This window comes from Ammospiza caudacuta, chromosome 16, assembly GCF_027887145.1.
Source record: "Ammospiza caudacuta isolate bAmmCau1 chromosome 16, bAmmCau1.pri, whole genome shotgun sequence".
NCBI classification, from domain to species: domain Eukaryota; kingdom Metazoa; phylum Chordata; class Aves; order Passeriformes; family Passerellidae; genus Ammospiza; species Ammospiza caudacuta.
The window spans coordinates 5,313,424-5,337,214 of NC_080608.1; the positions used below are offsets into that span (position 1 = coordinate 5,313,424).

A 23,791-nucleotide genomic window follows, 5' to 3' on the forward strand; every position below is an offset into this window, starting at 1 on the left:
GATATTCTATCCCAAAATATCGATATTCTAAACCAAAATTACAAGGGCATATTTTGTTTCCCACATAGACACAGTTGACGATGACACAGACCTGCTCCAACTGCATCACCACTATTTAAACATCCCCTTTTAACAAGGAAAGTATTTCCTGTTGGTGAAAGTGAATATTTCTTGGTGAGGAACTTTAAGCATCTCCCACTTGTTTAACCCAAACAGAATTCTGGGACTAACAGCATAAAAAGCTTTTACTTTCTACTCCCTTACAACTCAGACACATTAGCATGCATACGACAAACCCAAAATAGTCTCAAGAGTAGAACCACAGTGTTGCTATAATCTTTCCTGCAAATTATGAAGTGTGAAATAGAAAGCTGAAAAAAAAAATTAAAAATGAAATATTGATAACAACATGTCAAAATTACAACAGTAAAAGCAAGAAAATAAACTCCTTGGCTGTCATCTGTCTGGTGCCTTTTGTAAACTTCTCTGATGCAGTCACATCTTTTCTATTGTAATTCCAAGTTTACTATTCAACAACACCCCAGGAAAAGCTCAGATTATACTGCTCATAAAATTGAAACAATGATAAACTATGAGGTCAGTTTCAATTATGAGGTGGGTTAGGTTTTGATTTTAAAGTTTACAAATGCATTTGAGAAGTTACTGTAGGAAATTGACATTGAAAATTTCACACCAGGGGAAAAAAAAGAAAAAAAAGAAAATGTACCTTATTTTTCATGAGATTCAATCAGAAGCACAACACAAATACAGTTTATTATATTTTACCTTATAATTTTTCCAATTTTTCTTTTCTTTATTCATGGTACCCTTTCATTTAGTAAGTGATATGCACATAAGGTATTGTCTGATACCCAACTTTTAGTTACTGCAATAAAAAGCACCACCAAAGCAATATGGAAAAAATAATCACAGTCATTGCCACCAGTACATCTAAAATAGCAAACACTGATGGATATTGAACCTGAAAATATCAGTGCAGCACATTATCTATCCATTATATACAATAGTGAGACTAGTAGGAAAAGTGCCAAGGGAACAGCCAACTACCCCAAAAAATGTTACCAACAACATTTCTAAATTTTCTCTTTTACAACAGGAGAATAGCAGGATCTAGAGTCACATCAACCTGAAAATCCTCCTTCTGGGTTCACTTGGGGCCAACGAGTTCATTTCAGGACTCAAACCAAGATTTGCCCTGAGTTTACATCCTACTGTTCCATCCTCCTTTGCTCTACCTAAGATTATCTCTTCTCTTCTCTGTTATTGGTCTGTTCAGCTTTTCACTCCCATCTGCCTTATGTCACTTGAATTTCACTGCTTTCCTAACAGCCTGTAACTGGTCATTCGACAACAGTGTAGGCAGGAAAAGAGAAAATTGCAGATCTGTAGCAAGAAGATTCTGTACATAAATGCTCCTTAAGTATGATCATTCCGTTTTCATGGATTTTTAAACCAAAAGTTACCTTATTTTCCAAAGTTTTATATTTTTCAGAAGAACATAATTTTCAGTTCAACTTTAAAAAAAAACCAAAAGCAGAAGAAACCAACCCCGAAAGAGCAGTTGCTTCAAGGTCACAACTTAAACATGAGCAGTCCCTAAGCTTTACTCTGGAAATAGAAATACTGTAGGCTTAGAAAAGAACATTGCAACTGATGAAAAAAGAAATCGTTTTGAGAAGTTTGCCATGATGTTTCAGAATAAATAGTTACAAGATTTAATCAAAGAAAAAAAATAAGCATTGAGGAGCAGTGCTGTATCCCCTGTAGCTCACACCTTGCATCCCCCACAGGTGATTCTCTCTCCAAAGCTGGCACATGACATTAGAGGTGATCTGTATTTTTAACCGGCTTTTTACATTTGCATGCATCCAAAATAATTAATTTATTTAAATCTCACAACCCAGTAAATCACATGGAGTACCAATCTGCTGACAGATTTGTGTAACAAATTCAGAATTGATCTGTCTAAAGAAGAGATGGCCACATCTAAACAGCAGCAAAAACAAGATACACTAAGAATTTAGAGCCGAATCAGACTTCTGAAAATATAACTGGTTTTAAAAGATCAGTAAGGTGTTTTGTTAGGAAGAATTTCAGTATACTAAGTAAAACATGGAACTTAATGAGCTTCTGTTATTTCAATTTATCTATAAGCATTCCAAGTCTGCTAATATTTCAAGGTTCACAGCATTCTGGTTTATGATAAAATTAAATCATACAAAACCTACAAGCAGAGAAAACGGTCACAAGCTCTGTGGATGGATTTGAATGGGAGCAATTTTTAGAAATTAAGCTTCCTCTGTGCTACTTGGAGATGACAAAATAGATTTATTGATACAAAAAAAATTGCGAGAGGTATGGCTTTTCGTTTGGGGTTTTTTGAAAGTTTAAATTGTGATAGGATCTCAATATTTAAAAAACATAGTAATCTTTTAGAGTTGAACTATTCTTTCATAACCCTTGAGCTGTATCAGGGAAAAAGCTTTAACAGTACTTTCAATAAATTCAGAGGTGTGAGCATCATGAGTTCCCTCTAATATTGCTAGGCATAAATGGGTAAAGCCTCATACCAAGTAATGTCTTGCTTAATGCTGGTATCCTGCAAATGTGAAACCATATCAGAGTACAAATTTCTCTTGAAATATAGATTCTTGTTACTTCCTCTCAGGATGAACACCTAGCAGGTTATTGATCTGCTTCTGAAGGACACAGTGTTTATTATGTAGAAAACCACTGCTGGGCACAAGTGTGAGAAATTAATGATGGTTTTGTAAGTGTCCACACTGTGGTGCTGAACCAGTGGGGCAACTGTCAATCTATATGATAATGTATCCCAAAACTTCATAAAATCAGTGATGTGAAGAAGCATTGATTTTTGAGCTAACCAGGGTTTGTGAGAGAGTAAGGCTAAAAAGTTTACTGAAGTTAACACCTCTGTGTACACAACAGTTGCTTCAAACTTGTGTGATGTTTTTTTAAAACAACCAAACTCACAGAAACACTTCTCACAGAAACCCAAAATGAATTCCACATATGGGTTTATTACCTGCTTGCTGTTTGATCATGTTGTTCTTTCTCCTATTAATATCATTGCTAGAAACATGAAAAATGGATTCACTGCACTGTATTTTCAATTACTAAATAATTCACTTATTATGGGGAGGAAAATGAAAAACAAGTGAACAGACTCATTCTTTTATCAGTCTGTGACAGTGTGTATAAAAGTGGGTTCTGAGATCATTATGTTTTCTTAGACAAAAGGTGTGACACACTGCTGCCACTGAAATGGAGACAACCACCTGCACAGAAGTGAATTCCTGCTACAGCACTGAAGCCCAATCATTTCATAATGCCAGAATTCTTAGTCAGGTTTTTAATTTGCAATTACGCTCAGAAGCCTTAACAAAACTGTACTAAAATCAATAGAAGTTGTCATATTTTCTGTGAATGGTATTATTAAAAGGAAAAATCAATTAACCAGTTACAGATTCTTTTCAAAACATGGGCTTCCTTGTACAAACCATTATTAGTAAATGCACATTCCCTCCTTAGTTTTGATGGAGAAATGTATCCTGCTATGCCAATGGAGAGGATATATTACTTGAAGATTCAATTGAAATCAACAAAAAAGACTGTTGTTACAAACAAAATCAATTGCACTTTGCTGAACTTCTTCCTATCAACATATAAACTGTTATTTTGCCCTGTTTGCTTTGACAAGCAGCTGCTTGTGTTTCCAGAGCCTGGCACACCCACTCTGCTGAAACCACAACAACTGTCAGTGCGTACAGGGAGGAGCCCAACAAAAGCACCTACAAAAATGCTCTTCTGAGAGGCACCCAACATGTATCAAACAGAATTTTACCCCAATATGCTTAGAGAGAGCTGGTGTCATGCTGCTGGAACAGTGCTCCCAGTGTTGATGATGTTAAAGAGGTTCCTCTTCACCTCCTCAGAATAACAAGATCCAAACCCCTTTGCTTCTGTTTTAACTAAGCTGAGTTCACACTTTCATCACCCTATAGATGGAGGACAAATTCCTGCAAATCCTTTTGTACTATTTTCTGTCTTGAGTTCTTGAAACCTATGTGAGCCCAGAAAATTCTCCAGGTAAGAACTTGAGGGTGACCCACACCAAGGATGTGAATTTGGATGTGTGCACCTGACAGGACAGTGCCGAACACAGGATACTCAGACTCTGCTTCTACTGCCAAGCTGTTTGGTCACAAGTGACTGGTGCTGTGCCCAAAGTTTAATTTCTGTGACTCTAAACCACACTAAACACAAATGTTCTGCCTCAGCCCAATGCACAGATTTGCTTTCCAAAATCTCCCCCAATACCAGTAATAAAAGAGCAAAAGAATTGTTTTTACAACTTCAAAACCATGGAAAAAAAACCTAAAATTAAATCTGATTGTTACGAATTAGCATCATTGTTAAAGCTGTCAGCATATTGTGGACTATTAATATTACTTCAAGCTGTGTAGAAAAATCACATATAAAAACTATTTCTCTTTGGAAATTTCTTTCTGCTTCTCATCATTAAGTTTAATTTAAAATACTCAGAGCACAAACTTCTGTGACAGATTATGGCATGAAAAGTAAATTGTAAGATCAAACATAATATCTATCATATGATGCACATATATTAGTTTCCTGATAGTGATGCTAAAAAACCCAAAACTATTGTAAATGCAGGCAACCCCAACAAGGGGAGAGAATGGTGAGGAGGAATCCATCTTATCAGAAGGCTAACTTATTACTTTATAATACTATATTACATTAAAGAATACTATACTATACTAAAAAATACAGAAAAGATACTGAGTGCTAAAAAGGTAATGAAAACTTGTGACTCTTTCCAGAATCCCAACACAGCTTGGCCCTGATTGGCCAAAGAGTCAAAACAACTCACACCAGAGTCCAATGAAACAATCACCTGTGGTGAACAATCCCCAAACACATTCCACATGAGCACAACACAGGAGAAGCAAATGAGCTAAGAATTGTTTTTCTTTTCTCTGAGGCCTCTCTCTCTGCCTTTCAGCCTCCCAGGAGAAAAATCCCGGGTGAAGGGATCATGTTCAAAGAATGCGAATACCACCCAAAACACGTTAAAAACCAGCTTTAGTCAAACTGAGAAAGTGCAAACTTCACCTTGGAAAGCAGAGTGGAGCATTTTTAAGAAGGTTAGGAATAGCAATTAGGAATACACTGAAGTAAATCCCTACCGTTCTCCTCGTCTGACTTGTTGTCGTTGTCGGAGTCGGTGAGCGTGAGCGCCGAGTTCTCGCGGCTGGACAGGCCAGAGCTCCTCCTGGATTTGATGCCTCTGCCCCAGAGCCTGATGGCGTGCTCTGGGGACATCCCTCCCTCCGTGTCCGAGTCGTTGTCGGAGCCCGTGCTCAGGGAATAGCCCTGGTGCAGGATCCCTATGTCCGAGCAGTACCCGCTCCGGTGCGGAGACGGCTCGCAGATCCCCAGCTCTGCAAGGGTGAAGTTTGTTCCTAGAAAAAACAAATAAATAAAAAAAATTAAGTCATTTAAAAAGCTAGGGGATTTATTTTTAGCTTGAAAATATCAGATCTCTTTTTAATTTTGCTCAGTTCTGGTGTATACCAATGAGTTACTTACAGAAATCTTTGGTGCAATGGTATAGCAAGACTTAACCTTGAAAATATCAAATGTAACTAAAATGGATGAAATATAAAAAACATAGGTAGGAAAGGTCTCTAAATTCTAGGCTACTCTTTTGGCCCCAAATAATTAATCATTTAATATAAATCTCATGACAAGTGCTAATGACACAACCTGCTTTACTGTGTATGTAACCTCATATTTGTAGAATAAAGCATGAGCTTTTGATTACTCAAAACGAGAATTTTTTAAAACGAAGCTCATTTTCACATACACAAATCATTCACAGAGATAGTGAAAGAATGCATCTTTTTCAGTGAGGAAACATGGAACTTTGCCACCAATTTTCTATTTACATTTACTGAAACTGGCAATTTAATATCTGGTAAAGAAACCAAGATAGACCTTACATTGTAACTGTTTTCTTTTTCCCCCATATTCCAGAAGAAAGAATGAATCGATACCAAAATCAGGAGGTCATTTTGGTTTAAAGGCAAAACTTTCTGAGACAATGTCAAAACACGTGACCTTTAGCAGTTAATAACGACTCAGTGGACAAAATCTTATACATTTTTAAAGCACTCAGAGTCCCCCAGGGTTCTCACAAAGTCCAGAGTTACTGCCTGATTTCTGCTTATGTACTTGTTTCCTACAGTAATGAACAGGGCAGTAAAAAAATAAAGGGAAATATTCACTAGTCTCTAAGGCTTTCAAAGATTTTGAAAAGCAAAGTAATTTGAACTTCATTACATTGGGTTAAAAACAAAAACCAGACTGAAGTTGCTGGCAATATTACTTCCAATTATTTAACTAATTCCTTAATTCACAGGAAAAGCAGATCTGTGGTCTGTGTTTCTAAAAGAGCAGTTTTATTTGTCCAAAATTCATTTCTATTTTTTTCCTTTTTTTCTACGTATTTGTTAGAATGAAGCTACATGATGGAAGTTCCTACACTAAATAAAACACACAAATAAGTGTCTTCTATTAATAAAGAAGGTAACTATTTTTTTTTTTTTTTTTTAAGTATTAGAACTTCTTTCTCAGATTAGCCATGAAAGCTCAGAGTTTTGAATCCATCTGGTTCCCCTTTCTGTATCAGCCCTCTCCAGTCTCATACTGAACTGCCAAAGCACATTTTGGATAAGGGGTGTGTGCACACATGTAAAATGTGAAACTAGGGCCCAGTTTAAATTTATTCCTGAAGGTCATCAGTTAAAGGAAGGGGATGGATTTCTTGTGGAAGCCTGACCTATGTCTTCAGCCATCGGTGACCAGGCTTGGACATGGCTCTGTCACCCTGAGGTCAAACAGCCCCACAGTGACACCAGCACCAGGGGAAGAATTCTCACCAGACAATGCTTCCCAAGGAATGGAACATTTAGTGGCTACGTGTAAAAAGAACATAGAAAAATATTACATTAAAAAGGCCAGCTCCAAATTAACCCAAACCCTTCTAGTTTGGAGCATATTTTATCTACCTTCTAATATTTAATGTAGCAATCAGAAATTTAGTGGTTTAGTCAAAAGGAGGGAACTCAACAGTCCTAAAAATGAGCTTTTCAAGTGCACTGCAGTCTAGAGATTTTTTGCTTGTTGTTGTCTTTTTGCCTTTTTTTTTTTAATAAGTGAAGAGTTCTAGCACGACAGATAAAGTTACTCTTAAGGAAAATGCAAACTTTAATCATGTGCTATTTCAGTGGAAGACATTTAACAAAACCAGTTGGATTGATTAGTTTTGCTTCAGCCATATAGGCAAACTAAGGTTAGACTTATTAACAAAAAGGTCAAAATAGAACCAAAATGAATATAAAAAGTGGACTGAACTCAATCATAGTAGCCCACCTCAGGTAGAATAACGTTGACATTAGATACACGTTAAAATTACTAAACTCATAATGAAAATGAAGTTTTTCAAATTTTCTTGTTTGCTGGTGGCATGTCTAAATTATGAATATATTAGCTAAATTAAGCTGTTGTACATACACAGTAAACATTTTGATGATATTCTGTAAATTTTAACAGCCCTTACAAGCGCAGATGATTTCACTTTGATTAGCATCCTGTTCTTACTTTGTCTGAGGAAAATGGCATAGGCACTGAAATACACTATTCACAGAACTCATTCACCCATTTGAGTTTTATTATATGGGAACTTGGCATTTTCCAGTAACTGACAAAATTTTTAAAAAAGTGAGAAGTAGATCATATCAACAGCACAAATGGAATCAGCCTCTGAACCTCTGGGAAAGGATTTTCTATGCTGCTTCTCAGAAATCCCTTTATAGTCTTATGACCTGATGGTAGACATGAAATATTCTAGAAATTTCCCCATCAAGTAAAGACATGTTATTTGCTGGTAGATTTTAAATTAGTTTTATATACTAACTTGCGTCATTTGCTTCTGCAAAATATTATTTGAGACTTTTCTGTAAGGCAGCATATAATGACAGAATAACTTGTCCTTGGATAATCATTTTTTAACATCTACATACATACATATATAAAAGAGGTTTTCAGATATGTATTTCACATCTAAGAATATAGAAATGTATCTCTATAATTCCTGATGCTTTCCTAACCCTTAATTTACTGTAAAATCTGAGAAAAGGAAGATAAAAATACTACTGTTATATTCTTTAGACATTTTCTTATTCTGGCCCATGTTCTCCTACATGCCCTGTTTACTAAAATGAAACTGCCCACACATGTCCTGAATGACACATGAACTGCTTCCACTAACATTTTTCTCTCATTTACTCGGCCATTATTGCACATTAAGGTACTAACGCCATCAGATGACCACCAGCAGACCTTGCATATTCACCCTTGTATATTCACATAGAGGATAAATAAAATCTGGATGCACAGAAATAATTTGTCCAGTAATCCACAGAATAAGCTGAGTTGGAAGGGGACCATTGAGTCTGACTCCTGGCCATGCACAGGACAGCCCAACCTTCACACCCTGTGCCTGGGAGCATTGTCCAAACACCTCCTGAACTCTGTCAGGCTGGTGCTGTGACCTCTTGTGCCCAAACATCTCCTGGGTGAAGAATCTTTTTCTAATGTTCAACCTAAACCTCCTGACACAACTTCAGGCCATTCCCTCGGGTCCTGTCACAGGTCACCCTAGAGAAGAGATCAGTGTCTGCCCCTCCTTTCCCCTCATGAGAAAGGGGACCTTCTGTACCCTGCTGTACATGGAATGAGGTCTCTCCTCATTCCCCTCTTCTACAATTCTACAGATCAAGTGCCCTCAGCAGCTCCTCTCATGGCTTCCCCTCAAAGCCCTTCCCCATCCTGGCTGCCCCCTTTGGGCATCCTAATCTTACTTTGCAGATGAAGTATAGTCTTACAAAAGATGAAAAAATACCTAAGCCATTCCATGTCCACTCAGCCCAGAATATTCCATGTGGAATCCTGATGACAAAGTTCAGCAGGAACAGCCCAGCCCTTGTGCCCCAGTGCCAGCACAAACCACAGCACTCATGGACTGGAGAGAGGAAAGGCAGGCACAGCCCAGCTTGGGGTAGAGGTTTAGTGTCTCCTTCAAGGATTTATCATCTGATAGTGGGAGCCCAGGCATAGCAAGAACTTGTAGGGGACAAGCAGGGCAGCAGTCCCACTGCCTGCCATGCCCTGGCCAGGCACACTGCTCTGCTGTGTGCCCACAGACAGAATGCTGGGCCACAGGCCAAACTGCACTGCCAGCATGAGCAGGCAGGCAAGGGTTGGCTTCTTACAGCCTGAGACACCACCCCCTATACCTGGGGCTTGCAGGGAGCTGAGAGGAACTAAATTGCCCCTCCCTGAAATGTCACCTGCAAAGCAGGACTGAAATGTGCAGGCAGAATCCATTCTTGCACACTAAAAGCTTTTTTTCATATTCTTGTAGCATCTACTACTTTGCTGGTGACACTAAGAGAAAAGAGATAGATAACATCAGATCCTTAGTGGTGGAAAAGAAAGAAACTCCTTTGCCTTGAACAACACAGCACCAAAAATAGAAATTCACAAGGTTTTTGCTTTTTCACATGAAACAGAGCTTAGCAGTCTCCATCCTCAGTCCCTTCATGCCCTCCTGCAGAAACCACTAGATGATTTTCATTAAAGGAAGGCAGTTAAACCCAGCTGCTCCCTTAAGGTGAACATAATCTCTCATACAAAAACGGATCAGCAGTGTTCTAGTTTAGCAGTGTAATATAATGTTATGTACTTGATCATCATTGCCCATAATCTACACGCTGTGAATAGTCTCTCAATAGAATAGATGTTTTCCTTTAAATGAGGACATGACTTCTATTATCTCTTTAGTGCACTTCCTTGTACAGAAATTTACTGTTTCAGTTATTTAGGATATAAACACTTAGTAACAGGGTGTTGAATTCAATGATGTACTACTGTACTCATTATCCCTGCTAAGCCTAGAAAGCATCACCATTTAAGCAAAGGTTACTTTCACCTAACCCCTAGGCAAAGGTCTCATTTGGCTGATCACAAACTGCATGAATTGCCCTTCTGAAGATTAATCTAATCCAGCTGTGATCGCTACAAGATGCCTCAGAGGAAGATCTCTGAAACCAGTAATGCACAGATAAGATAAATTTGCCTTCAACAGGATATCAAGTTCAAGACTGGGCTAAGTCTAAAATCAAAAGAATAAATACAACTCACAGTCTTTGCTATTACAATCAGTTACAGAAAATAAGAATAACAAATATATTGATTTAAGACATTCCATCCTTTCTCAAGTTTTTGTTATGTTCACAGCTATAATGATTTTGCTGGCAGGAGTTCCACAATTTAGGTCTAATCTCTGGAAGTGGTCTCTCTTTTTAAAAAAACCTCTGATGCACACTTAATTTTGCTCAGTTCTTTATAAATTCAGTCTGCTCTGGTCCCTTCTGCAGCAAGCTAACTAGAAGCAGCAAACAGAAATGTTTGTGCACGTTGGAATGTGTGGTTTGAATGTGAAGTTCATTTCCTGGCTTCTCCCATCAATGACAGAAGAATTCTTAAACAGTCTTTTATAAACTGCCTTGCTCCTTTCTGACTCTGAGGTGCCCAGGCTGGACTGCTTTTGGCTGGGATAGAGTTGGTTTTCTTCTCTGCAGCTGGTATGGGGCTGTGAGGGTCCAGCTATTGCTGAGCAGTTCTTACACAGGGTCAGGCTGTAAGAATTCTCTTTTCCTCCCTATCCCAGCAGCTGTATTTCCGGCATCACCTTATGGAGATGAACCTGATTTTGATGATATTCTGGCTTAGGGAAAAGTATACATGTATGGCTTTCTCCTCAATTGATGGTGTTGATTAAAGACAAAATCAGATTTGAGAAGACAAGTGGCTGGAGCTGGGTAGCAAACATGACAATTTATTATCTACCCCACACAGCCCACATTGAAATGCAACCCTTCAGGCTAACACTTTACTTTCTTAGCCCATCTTTCCAACTTTTCCAAGCTCTAAAGAATGGCAAAAGAACTACAGCTCCATTTATTATAAAGGGATGTGTTATTCCTACCATTCCTGTCCATTCTCAAACCTGAAGGAGACAGATGTTTGCAAATCTGTAAGCAATTGCTCTGCTCTCCTTCTGTGCTCTCCCCAGGTGCACTTCTCCTCCTTCTCCTTGCTGATTAAGTGCCAGCAGAAAGAAAATTCCAGGCTGAGCCTCCCCTATCATTCTCTGTCTGGCAGCAGAGGGCTGGGAAAGCCCTGCTCAGAGCTGAGCTCCTGGGCACACCTGAGAGCTCCCAGCACTTCTGCACTCAGATTTCAGCAGAGAGGCACAGACAGAAAGATGGGAAGGATTCCCTGACTTGGAATCTCCCATTCAAAGCATGGAGATACCTTGGTTTAACCAACACAACATGAGGGATTTTCTCCAGCATCCATCTTAGAACCAGTCCCTGTCCAGTCTCCAAACAAGCCAACCTCAAGAGATTAAAATTCAGTTCCTGTTACCTTTTCCTTTACAAGCAGCAGAGAAAAAGCAGAAAGTGAAGCCTCATGGCAAATCATGAAGTTCTGGTAAACTCCCCAGCTCTGGTCCAAACACCATCAAAGTAATAGTGGGTTTTGGAGGTGGTGGTTGGGATTGTTTGTTTGTTTGGGTTTTTTTACATAAAATTTTATGAAAAAGAGTTAGAGTACATGTTTTCTATTCCCAGCCCCAAAATGGATCAAACTGTGGAATAACTTAGTTAAATGCCTGTTTCCTTTTAAGAGACAGTGAATTTCTAAATAAATTCCATCACAGAAACACAAGAAAATATCAGGAATTTCTGTGTACTTAAAGTGATGGCTAGCATAAAGAACACTGAAAGAATTATTTACAATCTGGTTTTTTATGTTAACCAACCTGCTCAACACCTGATAATATCTCCTTCACACAAGCATAGTATTTTCCTGTGAAGGAAAAACAACTGCAGCTCCATGGGAAAAGTAAACTTGGAAAAGCAGTCAGTTTTAAAGACAATGTAAGGAAAGAATGAAGTGCAATCCCAATAGAGGACAGCTACCATTTAGTATCTGTATTGACTGTGCATGGTTGCAATGCACACTTAGGCTCATTTGGCACAAAGTAGTACAATAAGTAAACCATGGTCCCACAGAATTTAAAGTCAGTTTTCACTAGTAAAGAAATGTCATTTTTATTCTAGTCTAGCTCAGAAGATTTAGGTCTGCTGTTGTTATTTTCAATTGTGTCAGAAAAGGACAGTGAGTTCTCCTTGATTTCCAGTTGACTATCTCTCTCTCTCCCTCTTTCTATATATATATATACACATAAAGTATTTTTTGATAAAATCACTGTATGGCTGTTTATCTTCACTGATACACTAAACTAAGTTCAATTATTAAGAAGAAGCTCTACAAAAATCTGCAGTAAACAACCAGTAGATAAATGAGCTGCTGATACTTTGCTAAATTAACATAAAGCCATTTCCTTATTTTTATAATCTTAAATCAAGATTTAAAAAGTGACAAAAGATAAACCACTCTTCATGACTTGATAAATAAACTGTGCTCTCAAGAAACAGCAGAAGTCAATGGTAATAAGCTTTCATACTTCCATGACTGTTTAATTGGGAACTCTCAAAAAACCTGAATCAGCTGTCAACACAGACAAAACCTTAATTGTTTCTCTCTACCTTGCTTCACAAGCTGGGAACACGGCTACTCTATATTTTATGAAGGTCCCCAGGCACATATAAAGATTTCTGAGCACTAGCAGCTGTCAGCTCTTTAGTCACAAGGTGCTTCTTCACTGTAAATACCATGTCACTTAGAAATAAGGGTAATGTAAATTGTAACCTGTACAGCAGAATAAAAAGTTTAAACCATTATTCGGCTGAGAACTTGTGTTTATATTCTGAATGACATTGCTCCTAACATATTTCATAAATGACAGAGATATCCGCCTTTAACTCTGCATTTCTAATCCTACTAGGAGCATCATCAGTAAAGCAATATGAATGACTTTGAGGACTGAGAAAATAATTGATCTAAAATGAAGAGGTTCCCAAATAAACATTTTAAACTGAAAACTGCATCTGTTGAAAAAAGTCATATAAAAATCCACATAAACTTCATGCCAGACTTGGAGAATAATTAAATTAAAATCATTTTAGCACTATAATTTTGGAGTAAAAGGTAAATATCTTATAATCAGCTATCAAGGGAAACAGATGAAGCTCTTTGAGAAGTTTACCTACAAACAACCACATCCTCTTTTATTCACCAATTGTCATCGTTATATGAGATCAGGAAACATCTGTATTTATTTGACTGAATTATAAACTGCTTTCAGCTTTCCACTTTCAATCCTAGCTAAATAATTAGTTATTTTCATCAGCCAGTCAGTTGTGGTATTACAAATGAATCAGCTGGCACCAATCCAGATGGTGACTGGTCCTGAACTTTGCTCCAGACAAAACAGAAACCCTTAATACAGGATTTCTTTCATTCTACCCATGCCTGCTGTTTGCACACTGCACATACAATCCCAAGCACACAAACACAGTGATCTGCCTGGCTGGCACACCCAGAGCTTGCAGGGCTGCAGCAGCAGCACTGCAGAGACACCAGCTCCACTGCTGGAGCTCGCTGGTCATACCAGGCACCTGAGGACCCATGGGGGAAGAAATATGATCTCCCATGCACCTCTTTTCCCTGCCTTGCAGTGTTTTCCAGGCAGTCACAACATGCTGCTGTTTGATTTTGTTTTCCTGGTCTGTGTGCACCCACATTGAACACCAACACCTGAGCCTGTCGCACCCAGCAGCGCTGGCAGGCATGGGCTGTTCCAAGGTTCTCTTCCCACCTCAGCACACCAATTCCCCTTGGTTAATGCAAACTGCTTCTCTATTTCATCTACACTTCTCTGCGTTTCAGTGGTTTAGAATTTCAGTGTTTTAATTTAGATTACTTTTCCCTTCCTCAATGAACAGAAAATATTTCTGTTATGTGCCAATAAACAGCTATAGATTCTGTTTATTCAAACTTTCTGCTGTTTGAAACTACATCTTTGTTCTATAAAACTCCATTGGAACAATAGGGCCAGTTGTTGCACTTCTGTTTTCCCTCCCCTCTCACTTTTGTCTCAGATTTGAAGGACTGCCAGCACTGACTTTATTGGTTAATAATAGAGGGACATGCAAGTGTGCCAAAGAGTGATTCAAGCTCCCACCATCACTCTGCATTAAGTTTAACAGGTGGCAGTGTGAGATCCCCTGAAGAGGAATTATTACAATATCTCAATTAGAACAACAATTTTGTCAAATAATCTTTTATGTAGGGGAAAATGTTGACACTGATTTTCACAAACTGAAAAAAGACTTTAAAACTAATTATTTTCCCCCACTACATCAAATATTCTACACAAGAACCAGTAATTAAAAAAATACTACACTTGCCTGTCACTTAGGTCTGCATTACAAAATTTACAGCCTAACCCCAAAATCTTTGAGGCGTTATTTTTAAGACATAATACAGAAAATAGTACAAAATCAGACCAAAATTCAGTTGGTTTGAAACAGAGTTACTGTGCAGGCTGTGTTATCTGACTATTTTTAACACTCACGTCATCTCAATTGCTAAGTGCCTTTACTTGCTTCATAAGTGCCTTGCAGATCAGGTGTAATGATAAATTCACATCTCACTGATAAAGGTCAAGTATGCCTAGGCATCATACGATTACATTATTATGTTTTTTATTTATCATCATCATCGTTATTATTTTTGAGTTTGCAGACTCCAATTACAGAACTCTTTGGATTTAGCAAGAGAGAGATTAGATTGGATTATTCATTAATCCTCCCACTAGTTCACACTTTTCAGCCTACCAACATTTTGTAAAGAAGCATTTTAGGCTAGTTCACATAATTCCCTTTAAGTTAGATGGGAGTCACAAGCAGCTCTGAACCTAAAATCTTGCAAAGGGAGTATGGAGTATGTAAGGACAGCACTGGAGAACAGGGATGGGAAAAAACCCTCTCCTCTCTGCTGCTTCAGGATGCCTTGGATGAGAGCTTGTCCATTCTGCTGCCAGACTCCTCACCCATGACTTGAATGCTGACAGCAGCACTGCCTGGTGCTGTTGGATGCCTCTTGCCTGTGGCCTTGCAGTCACTGTCTTATCAGAAAAAATTCTGTTCTTAATTACCAGTGTGACAGGGCACATGAGCTAAGCTGGCTGGTGGCCTCAGGTGGCTTAAGCCACCATGACAGGCTCTGGATATTCAGATTTATCCATCACTTTCAGACTGATGAACTCTGATTCGGCTGTGCATGCCAGCACCTCTATTTAAATTTCAGATTTGTGGTTCTCAAAGGCATTTGCTTGTTCTATTTTCTTTTTTATCTCTTTAAAGACTTCAGAACAGAGAACAGGCATACATGTCAAAAAACTACCCTTGGATTTAAGTTCTTCTACAACTTACTTTTGTTATGGGAACTGTACAGAGAAAAACTTTTACAGGGCTTTGGGGTCCTTTTTTTTGCATAGCTTTTCATTTTGTTTTGGGTTTTTTGTTTTGTTTTTTTTTCTTGTTGATTTTAAACTGGGAATTGGGTGAACAATGTGCATGGATATAGAGTCAAGGAGAGAACAGTTTCATCTTTGAACAGGAAAGCCTGAAGAGAAAAGCCTGCATCCAAAAAAGTGAGAAAAGCCTAAAGTTTCCAAGGGCTTCTAACCTGGGAACTCACAGTAGAAATCTATAGCTAAAATAATCAGAAGTGTACAGTTGAGATAAGCTCTAGTCCTCTAAATTATTTCAGGGATAACTTTAAGAAGTCCAAAGCAGGAACCCACAAATCAAGTAATTTCCATTCCAATATGTTGTCTGTAAGGGGAAAAGATATTTTAGTGAAAAAAATTTTGGTAAAAATCAAGCACCAAACCAGTGATATTCCTGTTGATCCTTCTTAATATTACCTATGTGGAAGAACATGTTTGAAAATGAGCTTGGAGGTGAAGTTGTTTTCCAATTAAATGCACAGAGAGCACGGAGCACAGGCTCCCCCAGGTAAGCTCTGCCCTGCCCACGTGCACCCAGAGCTGCCAGGGGGGTTTGCAGGCTGGGGCTGCACTGGCTGTGCCCCCACCTCACACAGTCCCTGCACCAGCCACGCCCAGCCAGAATTAGCAAAGCCTGACTGGAGAGCACTGGTAGCAGAAAATTTGTGAACAGGAAACTGGAACAAGCACCACGAGGCATATGGGCTCTTGTAACCAACCCACTAAAGGAGCTAAAGGAAAATGAGAAAAATGTTGCCATTTGGTTTCCATTTTACCTAAAATTATGGGGTTTAATTTTTTGACCTATTTAACAATACTTGCCTCTTCAGAGTCCCACTGCAGGCACAGCACACAGCAAATGGGTAGTACTGCTCAAAATTTGTTTCCACTGCAGGCTAATGCCACTGCTTTTTTTAAATTAGTCTACAACATTCCTGTTATCAGGAAATGCCCTTTTTAGAGGGGAAAAAGAAACCTACACCAGCCTGCTCTTATGAATGCCTCAAGCATTCAAAATTAGCAGTGAGAATCCTGTGGATACTGCATACTCCCATCTTAAGAGCAGATGTGGCACTGTATAGTTTTGGTATTAAGTACTGGCAAGGTTCCTTTCAAGCAAAGAACTATTTATCTACTTAACACAGAACATAACCAACTTTTGTAAGTTTCATATATTACATTTATTTCAAAATGCTTGGCATTATTAATCCTTTTTATATTGTTAATATAAAGATTCTGCTTCAAAACCCCAGAAAGTTTATTTTTTTTCCTCTCTTTTTTGCATTGCATGCACTGATGAACTAGCCTGCTCAGCAAGCATTTAACAGATTAGACACTTGAACATGGTTTCAGGCAATGCTCTCTCATGTTTCTGCGTATTGCCTGATAAACACTTCAAAGTAAACCGCTCATAAATATGAAATGAAAAGCCAAGAAGTCGTTATGCACAGCTTTGAGATACAAATCTCTTTATTCCCCTCTGAAGTGGAATTTGATTGACATAATGAGTCATAGATCCTGTCCAGGGACACACTGCCTTATCCCCTTTTCCTCAGGAGACAGGGAGTCTTTAAAGAAATCCACTTCAGAACTTCCTGACAGACAGCTCCAGGAAAGTTGAACACTACACAAATGTATTACTTTGTATTAATACCTACCTTAACAAGTGTGACACGTGTCAAAGATTGACTCCAAAGCCCCAGCACCTCACCCTGTCACGGGAGGCCAAATCCCAGATGTCCATTCTATCTCATTATCACGGACACAGCGACCCAGGGCCACAAAGGAGAGCTCCCAGAGCCACCAGGGCTGTGCTCAGCTGGGCTCTGTCCTGTGCTCACCCCCAGGGCCCCTCGTGAGCCTGGGCAGCTCCATCCCCAGCAGGAAGAACAGCTCCTGGTGGAGCTTCAGGAGGAACAGGAGAGCCCTTGGGCCGCTCCGCCTCGGAACCTGGCACTTCCTTCCTTTCCATTTTCCCTTCCCTTTTTTCCTTTCTCCTTTCCCCTTTCCTTTTTCCTTTCCCTTTTCATTTTTCCTTTTTCCTTTTTCCTTTCCCTTTTCATTTTTCCTTTTTCATTTTTCCTTTCCCTTTTTATTTTTCCTTTCCCCTTTCCTTTTCCTTTTTTCCTTTTTATTTTCCTTTCCCCTTTCCTTTTCCTTTTTCCTTTCCCCTTTCATTTTCCTTTTTTCCTTTCCCCTTTCCTTTTTCCTTTTCCCATTTCTTTCCTTTGCTTTTTCCTTTCCCATTTCTTTCCTTTCCTTTTTCCTTTTCCCATTTCTTTCCTTTCCTTTTCTCCTTTCCCCTTTCCTTTTCCGTTTTTCCTTTTCCTTTTTCCCTTTCCCTTTCTCCTTTCCCATTTCTTTCTTTTTCTTTTTTCCTTCCCTTTCCCTTCCGAGCTGCACCCCTGCCCTGCTGGCACAGCCCCTCCAGCCCAGCTCTGCCCACCCTGGGCCAGAGCAGAGGGGGCTCTGAGCCAGGGATGCTCCCACCCAAGGAGCTCCACATTGCTGTGACCCTCATTAGAAAGCAGATTTATCAGGTACAGACCCCCACAGTCATTTCCTACAGTTCACAGGTCCATGCTGTGAAGGAAATTAAGACTTTCATGTGAGAAGGAGCAGTTAAAACCACCTAGCCTGAAAAAACCTCTGAAATGCTAATTTGGATATTGCTGTTAATAAATGATACCCATATGAAAATGACAAAAACTATGTAATTGTTGGTCATTGCTATTCCACAAAATGTCTATTCCAATAAAAGTCAAGCTTTAAGGCACCACAGTGAAACTGCTGATCAGTAGTGCCATAAACAAAATTATAGTGCAATAAATTGCTACCCTACAATGTTATATTCACAACCTGCATTTGTAGTATTTGTGGAGGTTTTTAGAAGGAATGCAGAAAATATCTGCCTAAATTAAATGCAACTTCTGGCACCTGATTTGCTAGCCATGCTGTATGCATTAAATTATCCATCTTTACTGGCTTTCATTAGTCTCTACTCCCTATGAAATAATCATACACAAAGCATACAAGATTCACCACTCGCAACTTGGCTTTCTTTTGTTAGTGGTAGTGCTATTATTATTAGTGTTATACATGAGCCATTCACATGATTTATACAATAATACATACATCATTAAGATTTAAAAGGCAACAGTAAAAAATTAGCTTAATTTGTGGTGTTCAAAATGCACTCAATTTTTTTTATTATTTTGCCAATAAAAATGAAAGGCTAATATCTACAAAAAGCACACAGTAAAACAATGAAATGGAGAGAAGACTAACTATTAAGAGGACTGAATCCATATTACATGTAAATAATGAAACATTAAAGTCTAATTTCGCAGAAAAAGGCTGAAAGTGAGATTTAGAAGCTTAAGATGATGAAAAAACCACAATGTGGTATTGCCCTCCATCTACAAAGAACATCACTGCCTCTTCTCAGTCACTGAGATTACTCAGACATTGTTTTTCCCTCTGAAATGTTTCTTGTTAAAAAATATTACTGTTGTTATTTATTATTTGCAAATTACAAACACATTTTGACCCTGCTATATTGCGAGCACTCTTCCTTCTCAGACATCTTAATGGCCTGCCCTGGCTTCTCTAATCTGGTAAGCAATAAAGATTTACATCAAAATACAACAACATGAATTGCAACAAATATGGAGCAAAATGGGCAAGTGCTTGAAAAAGCCCAGAACTAAATCAAAGCTTATGACTATAAAGGCATTCTCCCATTCTGCAATTTTTTGATTATGGATTGCCCTATGTAAATTACAATTTTTTTTCCTAAATTGCAACTTTTTGTAACTACTTTGAATATTTGTGAAGAATGATTCCCATACACAGAACTAGGGAATTATGGCCAAGTACCTTGGCACGTATCTGCAAACACTGTCACACCCAAGTATTAATTTTAACACATGTATTATTCCAGTGTTGATGGATTGCCAAATGAAAGGCAAATAAGACATCCAAAATATTCTGAATTACTCATTCTTCACAAGTCCTCTGCAGCCCTCACAATTCCTCCAAAATCAATATTACACATGCCAATAAAAGTACTTCAAAAATGAACTAGAACCTAAAATAAATACCTTTTTTTATGGTAACTATCTTAGAATAAAGCATGCTCCTATAAACTAATGTTATTATAAGAGATGACACCACAGTTGCTGAGCTTCCATTACAAGATGTGAAATGTTTGGGGAGGGCTTCAGGCAGCATTAGGCATTGTGATGAGGTGAACAAGCACAGCTGCCACTCACACCCTTGGCTCTGTCAGTCCCCTCAGCACACAGAAACCACTGGGAAAGGAGCTCCTCAGAGATCTGCAATTGCTGCTTGACCTGCAGCTGAAAAGCAAGTGCTTTGCTCACTAGATCTATTAGCCCTTTGACTTCATTCATTCACTGGCTAATATAAATACATTGCTGAAGTGAGTGATTAATTCCATTTCTTTGGCGAGAGGGCTGAATTCTTGAAGCCTCTGGAATGACTATCCATGGAGGCTCCAAAACATAACTGGTTATTTATCATTTGTAGTTAGAAATCTAATGGTGGCAAGGACCACTAAGTTGTTTCTTTTTGTTTTTCCCTCTTCAACTTCTCTCCAAGAATAACCTTTTCTTGCTGCCCCATAGTTTCATGTAACAGACACCAAAACAATCATCATCTCTATCCATTTTTATTCAGTCATCTTTGTGCTGGAAGCCTATTCAACAAATCAACATCTTTCTATTTCTTTCCTGTGCTTCCCAGGTTTGACATCAACACAACAGCTGAAACAACACTTTACTGTTCTCCTAAAGGAACAAGGCTTCCCTCAGCTTAAGGAGTCAGACAACCTCAGATAGAGGAAGAAACCCCAAACCACCTTTGCACACACTGCTGAATTCTCCCCTGGATAGAACCAACAGATTTTTTAAATTGTCTAAGATGTCAGTGTGTAACAAGGAGTCTGGAAAGCATTCTGACAAAAACAATGGGAATCTGACCTGACAGTCCATTGCTTTTACATGAAAAATTCCATCTTTTTTCCTTCCTTCAGTATTTCTGATTAATTACACCTTAGCATCTCCTGATCCAAGTATGGCACTGAGATGAAAACATTGTACAAAACAAGTTTCCAAACTGAAAACAGAAGTTCCCTTCCAATCATGTGGACAATTTTCTTCATTAATAACCAGATAGAGAATATCTATAGACAGTTTTGTAAATTAGGGTTGTGTCCATCAAAAGGACCCCATAGCTAGACATAATGGGGTAAACAAACCCAAATTTTGGTAAGGTTTCTAAAGGCTTCCTTCCCTGATTAAGTCTCATTCTGAGAAAGGAAGGAATACCTTTACAAGTATCACAATCAGTTCTAGCTTTGCATGCTGGAACAGTTGCAAGTGTAAGAGATTGGCTCTATCTGCTAGTTCACTCATCTCTGCTGCCTTCAGCTTTGGTCCCAAACACCAAACATTTACACAAAATGCCACTAAACCCCACAGATCTCTGAAAAACATGCAAAAGGGAGTATTTCAGTTTTGAAGGTGCTGGTAATGCTGACATTCATTTTCAGTGCACACAGAACAGCTGCAGCTTAGTCCTAAGAAATGAGCAAGAGCATTTTCAACTCGTGCATATGCTTATATTTACAAACAAATTCTTCCCATTTATGCCAATTGCTAAAAATTATTAACTTAGCTAAAAATTTCTGATACAAGACTGTTGAATGTTTGACTTTTTAAGTCCAAGCTTATTTGAAAGCTGGCAACAAATTGGAAGGATATGGTTTTGAAGTCAAATTGGAAAAAAAGAGTAAAATCTAGATAATTATATATATTACTTTGTTTGCCATTTTCAGCAGTGACATCCATTTTCTAGCACCTCTCAGCTCAGGAAACAATTAGTTGTGGGCAGAAGAAGCTTCCTTGGAGGAGCTGCACTGCACAGTGGCCTGAGCAATGGCCAACACAAACCTGAGCTCCCCATCACTGCCTTCTGACAGCCTGCATTTCAGTGATGGAAAGCATGGTCCTTCCTACACAGTATGCACTGCACTATGCATTTAGTCCTTGGAGAGCTTTCAGAATGAAAAGACCATAATTATTACTACCATCATTATTATTAATGAAAAATACACATGTAAAATTAGGTTTCGAACACAGTGTTTTATAGCCCCTATTTGTCTCTGTGGACACACGCCATAATGGCTTTAACAGACCTTTAACACTCACTGACTAATTAATCTTTACACTCAGGACCCAGCACTGAGTTTTATTCAGTAAGGAGCAGAAAATAGCATCTGTGGATTGGGCTTGCAAGGTCCACTGCATGAATAAATTGACAGGCTACAGGAAGAGTTGGCATTAAACAGCTCCTCTCCTCCCCTCAGTACTCCTGCAAGAGCCTTCACCAGCCACTGGAGCTTCTCTTCACAAACTCCTCACATACAATTTATTTTTATTTCCTGAAGTGACTCTTTTCAACCTTACAGGGACTCAGTCTTCCAAGTACATTGACACAGATAGGAAAAAAAATATTACAGGGACTAGATATCACTTTAAAATAGAACTGCATTTCCTACACAACCAAAGTGTGCACCAGAAAATTCAGTTTGACTATGGAGAGCACAAACGAACCATACAAATTAATAGACCTCAGCAATTTGTCAAAAAAACCTTTAGGCTTCCATTTCCAACTCAGACGGGTTCTAAATATGAAAAAGCACAGGGAAAATATTCTGCAAAAAGAAAGCACAAAGAGAAAACATACCACGCAATTTCCTAATAGAATAAATTCAATCTTTGCTCCTCTTAAAAGAATTTTAAAGGTATTGTAAAAGAATTAGCATATAGGGGTAAATTTCCCTCAGCTCATTTGCATGACACAGTTATAGTCAATAAAGCCTACCCAGAGTCCTGCCTTTTGCTGTAAAGCCAGGCAACCAGAACACCATCTTTAGTTACAAAAAATAAAGTGTGTGTTTACCAGTCAAGCCTCAGTGGTAGAGATTTCATCAAGATGCAATTACCAAGTATTCTGATTTTTTTCCAGTATAGGCAAACTCTGGTAACACTATGGAATCCCAGATCATGGCATCTGTTTCATTCTATGAAGCTAACTTCAAGAATAGCTTAATCCATTTCTTCTATATGTAAAATGACATTAGGAACCAGACCTTGTGAGCTGCAGCACAGTCAGCAGCCATGACAGCACAGCACTCATTTTGGGAGTCAAAAACCCTCCCTAGGCTGTTGCTTCAGCCAGGAAGGTCACAGATGAGTTATGGTGTATTTCTTACAGCAAAGCATTTATTTCTCTGTATGCCTGTAGAGATAATACTTGTCAGATTAGCTCTTTTTCTTCGGAATTCCTCACCACTGGTTTAGCCTGTGTTTCCCAGCGGAGGGCTATTAATTTAAGTCCAGTAGGACTCAAATCTGAGCTTATTAATGGTTGGATGGACCCAAGTAAAAACACATCTGCTCCCACACCTCAGTCTCCTCTCCTTGTTTTTCCTCACTTATTGAAGCACATTTTCGGTTTCCCACCATAAATTCCATGAAATCCTCCCTATCAATGAGCCATATTCTACTCTCAAGCCACCTCTAAGTGATTTCTCAAGCTTAAAAAAAGGACAGAGAGGTGAATCAACTAGGAAACAAAATCCTCATCTGCCAGCATTTGATCAGTTACAGCTTATGGTTTTATCTCCCCAAACATTTTCCCATTATAAAAAAACGAAGGCTTGCAATGCTCTGTGTATCAGTACATGTAAAAAAAAAAAGACTTCAGAATTTAATAGGATTTTATAGGGACTCAGCTTTGTGAATTACACTCATATAAAAAAAACCTCTAAAGTAATTTCTATTTGATTTGAATCCATTTATGTATGACAATATCTGCTATAACCTGACAGGAACAGTCCAGCAGAAATTGCAAGGACGTGAAACCAGGAGTTGGCTCCCTTCCCACTCAACCTGCAATCCTCTCAAGTGGGGGAGGAAAGTTACCAAGCACTGTGTAATCCTTCCCTCCTGCTTTAGAATGAAATAAAACATTGGTATGAAAAAATATCCATTAGATTAAATTTTACTCAGATTAACCATTTAC

At 38.6% G+C, this 23,791-nt stretch overlaps 1 protein-coding gene across 7 annotated transcripts in view; it reads right to left on the bottom strand.

Annotated features, from left to right (window-relative positions):
- TENM2 (teneurin transmembrane protein 2) overlaps nt 1-23,791 on the bottom strand; it is a 480,673-nt gene that overhangs the window by 440,061 nt on the left and 16,821 nt on the right. For 5 of the 7 annotated variants that reach the window (XM_058815450.1, XM_058815449.1, XM_058815454.1 and 2 more), the window contains exon 2: nt 5,253-5,528. The exons of the other annotated variants lie outside the window; for them this stretch is intronic. In XM_058815450.1, coding sequence (XP_058671433.1) covers nt 5,253-5,528 — 276 coding nt within the window. The remainder of the gene's footprint in view (nt 1-5,252; nt 5,529-23,791) is intronic. 7 annotated transcript variants of the gene reach the window in all.